Source organism: Trachinotus anak, unplaced genomic scaffold (assembly GCF_046630095.1).
Source record: "Trachinotus anak isolate AG129_WGS33_773 ecotype Australia unplaced genomic scaffold, CSIRO_AGI_Tana_v1 ptg000020l, whole genome shotgun sequence".
Lineage (NCBI taxonomy): Eukaryota > Metazoa > Chordata > Actinopteri > Carangiformes > Carangidae > Trachinotus > Trachinotus anak.
Genome location: NW_027273871.1, coordinates 7,624,307 through 7,634,336, shown reverse-complemented (window position 1 = coordinate 7,634,336; position 10,030 = coordinate 7,624,307). Strand labels below are relative to the sequence as shown.

Genomic DNA, 10,030 nt, shown 5'->3' with positions numbered 1-10,030 from the left:
TACGCAGATGACACCCAGCTGTACTTATCCATGAAGCCAGGTGAGACTAACCAGGTAGCCAAGCTTCAGGTGTGTCTTAAGGACATAAAAATCTGGATGACCAGTAATTTCTTACTCTTAAATTCAGACAAAACTGAAGTTATTGTAATTGGCCCAAAACACCTCAGAGATACACTATGTGATAATATACTGACTCTGGATGACATCACCTTGGCCTCCAGTGCTACAGTCAGAAACCTTGGTGTCATTTTTGACCAGGACTTGTCCTTTACTTCACATATAAAGCAAGTCTCTAGGACAGCCTTCTTCCACCTGCGCAATATTGCTAAAATCAGACCCATTCTATGTCTAAAGGATGCTGAAAAGCTAGTTCATGCATTTGTTACCTCAAGACTGGACTACTGTAACTCTTTATTGTCAGGATGTCCCAAAAATTCAGTAAAAAGCCTCCAATTGATCCAGAATGCGGCAGCACGAGTACTGACAGGAACGAGGAAACGAGATCACGTCTCTCCTGTGTTAGCCTCTCTGCATTGGCTCCCTGTAAACTCCAGGATAGAATTTAAAATCCTCCTCCTCACCTACAAAGCCATTCATGGTCAGGCACCATCGTACCTTGGAGAGCTTATAGTTCCCTATTTTCCCAATAGGACACTTCACTCTCTAAATGCAGGTCAACTTGTGGTTCCCAGAGTTTGTAAGAGTAGAATGGGGGGCAGAGCCTTCAGCTATCAGGCTCCTCTCCTGTGGAACCAGCTCCCAGTGTGGGTTCGGGAGGCAGACCCCCTCTCTACCTTTAAGATCAGGCTTAAAACTGTCCTGTTTAGTAAAGCTTATAGTTAGGGCTGGCTCGGGTATGTCCTGACCCATCCCTTAGCTATGCTGCTATAGAGCTAAACTGCTGGGGGATTCCCATGATTCACTGGGCGCTCTCTCCCTATTTCTGTCTCTCTCCCCCGCTCTCTCTCAATGACTTCATGCCATTAACTTTGTTTTTTTTTTTTTTTTCTCTCCCGTAGTTTTGTGCTTCTCCTCTCTCTCCCTCTCTCTGTCCTCATTCTGCAGGTCTCTCTGCCTCGGGAGCAGCAGGATCCAGATCCACCACTACTCATCTTTACTATTACTATTACCTGTCTTTATTATTAATAACGCCATTACCGACACAGCTGTTCCTGGTCTCTCTCTCTTCTCTCCCCTCTCCTCCCCCTCCCCCTCTTTCTATCTTCCCCTAAACCCAACCGGTCGAGGCAGACGGCCGCCCACCCTGAGCCCGGTTCTGTTGGAGGTTTCTTCCTGTTAAAAGGGAGTTTTTCCTCCCCCCTGTCGCCAAGCGCTTGCTCGTTGTGGGAACTGTTGGGTTTTTCTCTGTAACAAAGTAAGGTCTTGACCTTACCCTGTAAAGTGCCTTGAGATAATGTATATTATGATTTGGCGCTATACAAATAAAATTGAATTGAATTGAATTGAATTATATTATTATATATTCTACTCTACAGTTATATACAGACCTCCGTTGATACAGTCTTACAGCAGCGAGGACACAAAAACATAAAAACAGGATAAAGGTTGTTAAGGAGAGAAGAAACTATTGAACTTTATAAGATTTTTTTCTTCAGTGATTTTAATAGAAAATATAAAATTATATACAATTATACATCCGAAATGTCGAGGAGCGCTTTCATGTTTTAGGGTTAGGGTCATCACATTATTGGATTTTCACTACATGATTATAGTGGCCAAAAGAATTCACAATTATGTTGCAATATATATTTAAATTTGAATAAATGAATGAATAAATGAATGAATATTACTTAAAGGATTATTATTTAAAAACATTATAAATCTAAATATATTATAATTATTGATTAAAAAAATTAAACAATTTTCAAAATAAATAAAGATAAAAAAAATAAAATATATATTATTAAATAATTTAAAATAAAAAAATAATGATCTGTCAAATTAATCTGTAACTTTATTGTGTATTTTGTCTTTTTTTTTTAGCAACATAACTTAACGAGTTACACTTAGGCCTAATATCTGCAATCACCATATGACCATGCGTGCATTATTAATGATAACCATGATGTTTAAAAACATGCTGCTCTCCTGTTGATACAGATGCATCGTGACGCCCCCACCTTCATGCTCTCCACTTAATTCTTTTTATAAATTCTGCTGCGTTTCGTGAAGCACTTTATGACCTGTTCTTTTCCTTACGAATAAAAGGTTATTATTGTAGTTGAGAGTGAGAAGCAGCTGCTGGCGCCGCGTCTGTCCATCAGGCTGCAGGTTTACAGAGTCCTGCAGAGACCGAACCAGATCCTCTCTGTTCCACGACTCGTGTCTGGAGGAGATTTACAGCTCGACTCTGCTGCCGACATCCACAGCGTTCAGAATTAATCCCCAGTTTGTTTCACCCCCACAGAGTTTTTATTTCTCTAATCTGTTCCCTCTCCACATCCACGACTCCTACATCTGTTCTCCAGGAAGAATTTGGATGGAAACATTCAGAGCATGAAATCTTATCATTTAGACTTTGTAGCGTGATAAACATCCTTATTAGACAGTTGCAGAGACGTTTTTTTTGGGGGGGTCTTGAGGCGTATTGGGAGGGTGGTGCTCTTCCCTTTATCTCCTCTCAGACAGACAGTGTGTGTGGATCAGACCGTCTTCTGAGGACGCTCAGAGAGAATTTAGATTTCTTCAGCTTTTGTTTGATCTGTTAAAGATGAGATGGTTTCAACAAGTGAAGCAAACAGAGGGGCTGATTTCTGTGAGACAAACCCTCAGACTACAGATGGGAAATAGACCTTTTCTTTCCCTCTCTTTGTTTTCCATCTGTCCACCTGTCTGCCTCCTCCTTCAGAGGCATCCCAGTATAGAAGCTGATCAATAAATCAATCAATACCCCTCTGCCACAGAGGAGCAGAGTGAGTCTGTAAAAACAAAGAGTGAGCAGGAACAGACAGTGGAACTAAAACCACTTCAAAGCCTTTTGTTTTCTCCCTGAAAATCTTTACTCCAAGTAAACGAGTTGTAGGTAAAAGAAAATAAAAGTCCATTAAGCTCAGCTGCTTCCTGTTTGTTCCCTAAAAACTACACTGACCTGCTGTTTTAGAAAATAACTGAGTCTGTTGGTTCTTCATGGGGTTTGTTAACAGTGACTTATGAGTTAAATTTTAATGGTTAATAATATATTTTAAACTGAGCGGAACCTATTTTAGCCTCCTTCAGTTTTCTCTTAACAATAAAAGAAGAAAAAACAGTTATTTTTATTTTACAGTTTTATTTTTTTATTTTTTATTTTTGGGTGGGGTATATACCTCAAGTTGTTCTTTCCTTTTGCTCTTATTACTGTAAGGGAATGCAATTTAACAAATAAAGAGGATAAAAATATGTATATTTTAAAGGTAAATAATTGCACATAATCAACATTGATGTTGCCATATATGGGGATAAATTATTATCACATATGCATGTGTGTAAAATTTGCATTAATTATTTCTAATAATGATGGATTTTGATATGATTTAAGATGTTGCAACCATATGTTAACAATATATATTTAATTCATATGTTCAAGTTTATTAAAACAACATAAATAAAGTTTGTATGTGCTTATATATGTTTTTCTGATTAATTTCTCATTACCTTTAAACATCTCTCTTCACATGCTGAGAAAGTGTCTCAGACTTTTGAACCGATATATATATATATATATATATATATATATATATATATATATATCAACATATATTAACAGGCTTTGGGATGGATATATATTCATCTTACATATGTCTATAAGCATCTATACATAAACATATATAGGTTTCAGGTTTGTATCTTATATGTACATATTTCATACATGCAAATTCAATATATACATACTGTATATTACATTTGCGTACATTTCTTCTTGTATTAAACCTTTTGATATTAGCAGATATTTACAACAAGAATTGTGATCTGTAGTATTGATCCTGACACTATTGATCTTATAGAGAATTATCAGCTGAATCTGCAGCTTCTCTCTGTTTGCTGTTCTGGTTCAGTCTCTTCACCCAGTCAGAGAGCAGCCGGTGGACAGAGCAGCATTTAGCAGCTAAAGAGAAGCTGGTGGAGACCAAACACAGAGCTAAAAGAGAGATGACTCCACATGAATGATCATGTTGGAGTTCACTCCATCAGCTTTAAAGGTGGTGATGTCAGTGTTGTGTTCACTACTTGTTTCTCCTGGATCCTGACTAATAGTCGCTCGTCCTCTCGAGGTCCAAACAAAAAACACATTTGAAGAAATATTCACATTATTTACTGAAGTACAAGTTATAATACTACACTGTAAATACTGCATTACAAATTTTACTTGTGTATAGAAGTATTAACAAACAAAGTATCATAAGTAGAAGTACTCATTATGCAGAACGTCAGTGTTGTTAATGATAATTATTCCATGAACGTGTTGCTTTACACTGATGTTACACATACTTTACCGTTGTAATTGATTGAAGCAAAGCTAATTTGAGCTATTTATAAAATGCTGTGTTGTGTAATCTGTAAAATAAATCAGTACAATATTGTCCTCTGAAATACAACAAGACTGATTAATACAGTATTAAAATATAAATGTACTTATTTTCGACAGTTGCAGAAATAACAAAGGGTGATGTAAAATAAAAACACAGTTGGTCTAAATGACATTTAAACCGTCAGCAGAGAAGTTTTCTTCCAAAAAACAAATTAGGAGGAATCTTTTCTCGTTTTTAGCGGGAACTCTGGCCTAATTCTGGTGGACTTATAGCTGCTCTTTGTGGGCATGTAGTGGATTAAAACTCACTGATTTTCTAAGTGTTATTTATTCCTTCCTGAAGCGGGGAGCAGGGTCGGTGTAATCTCCACCACTCAGTCCTGACAGGCTAATTTACGCAGTCAGAGCCTCCATTAGGAAAAAGCAGTTTAGTGTCAGCTCAGTGTGGAGGCCTGGGCCTCATTTAGAGCAGCAGATTTGCACTTTGAGAGTCTGTCTCTTCCAACACAGACACAGCTGCTGTTCCCTGCAGAGAAAAGAGAAAAGACAAAGAAAAGACATTTCCAACACGAGGAGTCCATCTGATTTTTAATAGTATTATAGCAAATATTTCTAATGTTACTGCTGTGGCTGAAATCAGGCAGGACCCCAAGAAGACCAGTGACCACTGTATGGAAGCTAATGTGAAACCAAATAAAGAAATAAGATTCACTTACTTTTTGTCCCCATAAAGAAGACAGGTCCCCATAATGTCACTGTGTCCCCACAACATGAGTAATACCTGTGAGGACTGAACAAACACACACACCTGTAGGAAACAAGAACCTGCAGGATGACGAGCATTAATTAATATTAACCCACTTAACACGAGGGGGAGGGGCGTGTGTGTGTGTCTGTCTGTCCTAGGCTACTTTTGGGGACAAAATTCAGATTAAAGACCAGTAAACTGGGGACAGGTTGTCCAACTGGGGAGAAAAATGTGTCCCCAGTTTGGAAAAAGCAGATTTTTGGGTCAGTAGTTAAGGTTAAGGTTAGGATGAGGGTTAGGCAGGTAGTGGGTATGGTTATAGTTTGGGTTAGTCTCCAGGAAATGAATGTAGGTCTTTTTACTCTCCTCATCACTTTATTCAAAATGACTCAAACAGAAAGTGTTTCATTCCTCAGAGTCCAGTCAGCAAAATATTATTTATGACTCCATGATGCATCTTTACTTTGAGGATAGAATATACACTCACATACGGTTTGGCAGCTTTTTATTTATTTAAAGAAAAGAAAAAAACTCAACTCTGGAGCTGCAGACTTGTTAATGTGTGAATCCTGAGCAGTGTTGCCCCATATTATCCACTGATTTATTAAGAACAACTTGATTCATATGCAAATAAATAAATAAATAAATCGATGAATAGATAAATAATAAAACAGTGTGTGACTAAAACCAGGAAGCGGCGGAGCAGTGAATGCAGCAGGGTCGAGAGAGATAAATTATGCAGACTGAGCGGTGGACAAAGTGGGTTTCAGCAGGTTCACCTTGTGCTACGTCGCCGTTTGTGCCAATTAAAGCGCCCACCAGCATCACCGCCCCTCCTCCATTATCCTCGGGCCTCAGCGCTCAGAGCAGAGCGAAGGTATGTGGGCTCAGCGCCAGCCGGGCCTGGGAGAAAAAACAGCCAGGCTGCCCGTGTGGGGTTCAACTTTGAGGCAGGCAGGTTACCACGGCAACCAACCACCGCTGCCAGACGGGGGGGGTGGGGGTGGTGGTGGTGGGGGGGGCTCCTAAATGTCAACTTTTCCTGGAAATGAGAAGAAAAGAACCTTTTTCAGTCTTTTAATGCAGTTTACAAAAAACTTACAAAAGAGCTTTCAGAGGAATCTGCTCAGAATCGTTTATTCTTTAGATTATTTTAATAAAACTTTATTTAAATTAACAGATCACTGCCCAGTTTTGTAAAGATCATTTTCATAGGTTTTTTCATCACAACAGAAAAAATAGAAGAACAGAAGAAATCTAGAAGCAGAGATCTTTTATATCACACATTCAAACCTGGCGCCTATATTACCCACAATGCAACTCAACTACCGACAGTTGATTTTATTCTGACAACTCTGAGCTCAAATTTCAGCATCCACTGAAACTGATTTCTAATGTTGTTAAATACATAAACCTCTCAAAGTGAAGACTGTTTATTATGGCTGTATAAGTAAATTATATTTGAAATTATTGTGTTTAATATTCTGACTGAACTCAAGCGTCAACCTCCAGGTCTGAAACCTGAAGCATCAGCAGTGAAGAGCTGAGAACTGCAGTTCCTCTAATGACCACCAGAGTCTGGCTCCAGCAGTGAGTCAGTGCCACAGACTCCCATGTTCAAATGTCCAACTTTACAGCAGAAAGAAACATGTTTACAGCCTGGTACAGAAACTGTTCTGGTCTCTAGAGATCATTTCCTCCTTCATGACACCTGTGCGGCTGAATTTATACAACTCACCTGTTTACATTTTATTAAGGACTAAAGTGATGGAGAATTGAGGGCGTGGCCTCTTTGAGTGACAGGTGGGTGATCATATGACTGACACAAATCAACATGCACCAAAGTTGCCCTCAACACACGCCCCACCTCTTTGACCATATTTGGATTAGCTGGGAGTTAGGGGCGGAGTCAGGCACTGCCAAGATGGTGATGGTGGAACAGCTCACTCTGAGCTTCAGAAACCTGTGGGTGATGTCACAGAGGCTCCGCCCATCTTTATTTACAGTGAATGACTTTGCTGATGAACAAAGGATGTAGGTGACAACATGATCCTTCCTCCGGACAAACCACAAAAAAACTGTTTCCTGTGTGATGACCATCACAGATTTGTTGTAAAGTCTCAGTCTTGATCTCCTACACCCATACACCGTGTCACCGTGCCGCTGTTCGGCCTCCCGCACTGTGCCATCTGCCTGGGGCTCGGACGTGATGAGGATCTGATTCCAGCTCAGCAGAGTCGGCCTGCGGTGGCTCCAGGAGCTGGAGCCTCATTAGCAGCTGGGATCCACACACGGCTCAGATGCCCTCCCCTCTGAGAGCAGCTCCACAGTCTGGGGAGAGCAGAGAGTGATGAAGTCACATCCAGAGGCAGATCAGAGTCTAAAGCAGGAAGTGGACTTCTGCAAGGAAAAGTAAATCTGTATTAAAAAAACAAGGCTCCTGAGCAAACATCTCTGAGCAACAGCCGATGTTCCCCCAAAACAGTGGAATTAAATTTATTCAAATACTGAAAACAGACAGTTCTTAGCTTTAATTACTGAAGTTTAGACGTGGCTGTTTTCAGCTCCATTTAAATTTAAGAATATTCTTACAAAACACAAAAGCTACAACACAACATGTTTGCTGTGTTACTGATGAACACTGCGCTGATGTAAAATGCTGAGTCAGTCTGTTTTTTTAAGCTGCTGCTGATTCGCCAGCATCCAACAATAAATCTAATGATCTTCCACATGATGAAGTCTCTGCGGTGCCTCCACCACGGTGTGTGGGCATCAGAGGTAAACTCACACCACTGCCGTCTGTCAGACCTCACACTGTTATACAATAAGAATAATTCTCTAAATAATGCACAATTCAGCTCTAAGCATTAGCTCAATAAAATGAAATTACACTGATGAAAATGTCAGAGTGATGCATGTGTACTCCACCAGAGTCTGTACAAAATGTCTGAATCATGGTGACATTTTTTTTATGTCTGTAATATGTTGCTGCACAGGCTCAGTCACTTGGCAACTATAGCAGACACATATTATAGTAACAAGCGTCCGTCTCAGCTGGTGAAGAGTAGATCCAGAGTCTCAGATTTGCTGCTTTTTCTTATGTGATAATAACTGAATATATTTGAGTTTTTAGAAGAGAAAATCAGTCATCTGAGGACACGTCTGGGCTCCAGGAAAATTCACCTTTTTCACCAAATGACAGATTGATTGATACTGAAATAACAATGAGTTTCAGCCAGTGTGAATTCTACACACTGGCTGAAACTATGGGTGACAAGGAACCCATGTGTGTTGGGCCCATGTGTATTTTATTTATTTCAAATGACGGTTTAAAGACGGGGCCAATGATAAAAACTCATAATAAAAGGCAAAAGACTCAGTAAACCACCACACAAAATGAAATTAAAACACTCTATATCGATATCAAAATATATCTAAGCTAACACTGGATTTTTTTTCATTAGTTAGCTTGACTGTAACCTCCAGCTAAAGTGAGAAACTAGCTAACAGTTAGCAAAACTGTAACTTAAGGTAAAGTTAGAAACTAGCTAGCATTAGTAAGCAAAACTGTAACTTACAGCTAACGTGAGAAACTAGCTAACAGCTAGCAAAACTGTAACTTAAGATAAAGTGAGAAACTAGCTAACAGTTAGCTAATTTATAACTTAAGATAAAGTTAGAAACTAGCAAACATTAGCTAGTTAAATTGTAACTTAAAGCTAAAGTTAGAAATTAGCTAGCATTAGTTAGTTAAACTGCAATCTAAGGCTAAAGTTAAAAACTAGCTAGCATTAGTAAGCAAAACTGTAACTTACAGCTAAAGTGAGAAACTAGCTAACAGTTAGCTAAATTATAACTTAAGATAAAGTGAGAAACTAGCGAACATTAGCTAGTTAAACTGTAACTCAAGGTAGTGAGAAGAAGTGTGGAACTAGTTAACATCCATCTGTAGACAGTTGACACGCTCTAATTCAGAAGCCGTGAAGATAAAGTGTAAGTTAAACGAGCTACACAGTTAGCTCCTGCTGAACGGCTCAGAGGAGAGGAGAGAAATGGTACAGTCCACTTTAGGGGTGCCGCCAGATCCTTCCAGGCATGAATATGAGAAATGTATTGTAATATTTACAATGACAGGTAAGAAGATTATATGACTGTTGTTTTTTTAACCTCTTTCTTTTACCACAGTAATGATCTCTTTTTTTTCTCAGTACCAAATTGGATCATTATAATAGTCGTATAATAAATACTTTTCTTTATGACTTAAATTTCTGTGTCCGTTATGAGATGTTCCACCCTGAGCAGTGACAGCTCTGTTCAGAGGCCGCAGTCAGGGAACCCTCCGGGCACTAGGACCCAGCGGACTGGTCAGGCAGTAATCTTTCGGCGCTAGGACCCCTCGGGCACCGTGATCTTCCCTTTGTCTCCACCAGTCAGCGCCTCCTCCTCCTCCTCCTCCTCCTCCTCCTCCTCCTCTCCGTCCGCTCTGTGCTCTCATTCCATGTCTCTCTCCATCAGCAGCGGTCTGGATGCTTGCAGGGACAGAAACATGGCTGTGAATCTCGGCAAGAACAGACTGGCCCTGCTGACCGCCTACCAGGACGTCATTGACGAGACCTCGGACACCGACTGGTGAGTCCTGCAGCCGGCCCGGCCCGGCCCGGCCCGGCCCGGCCATCCCTCCCCTCCCCTCCTCCTCTCTCTCCGTGTGTCGCTGCGCTGCTCTCGGGGTTTTGTTGTCCGGCTGGAGGATGCGC

At 40.2% G+C, this 10,030-nt stretch overlaps 1 protein-coding gene and 1 long non-coding RNA gene across 9 annotated transcripts in view; one reads left to right on the top strand and one right to left on the bottom strand.

The window, feature by feature from the left end:
* Positions 1 to 3,772: 3,772 nt before the first annotated feature.
* Positions 3,773 to 9,720, bottom strand: LOC139637290 (uncharacterized). Of its 2 annotated transcripts, none has more exons than XR_011694572.1 (3): positions 9,092 to 9,720; positions 4,838 to 7,676; positions 3,773 to 4,236 (listed from the first exon to the last, which is right to left on the bottom strand). It is a non-coding gene; the product is annotated as an uncharacterized lncRNA (long non-coding RNA). The 2 variants fall into 2 exon arrangements; XR_011694573.1 differs by lacking the exon at positions 3,773 to 4,236 and having other exon boundaries at positions 4,244 to 5,054; positions 5,245 to 7,676.
* Positions 9,701 to 10,030, top strand: part of dbn1 (drebrin 1) — a 94,504-nt gene continuing 94,174 nt past the window's right edge. For 2 of the 7 annotated variants that reach the window (XM_071505876.1, XM_071505875.1), the window contains exon 1: positions 9,744 to 9,905. In XM_071505876.1, the coding sequence (XP_071361977.1) occupies positions 9,775 to 9,905 (131 nt within the window). In that variant the 5' untranslated portion in view covers positions 9,744 to 9,774. Of the gene's footprint in view, positions 9,906 to 10,030 lie in introns of all 7 variants that reach the window. The other 5 variants (XM_071505881.1, XM_071505880.1, XM_071505878.1 and 2 more) reach the window with 4 other exon arrangements.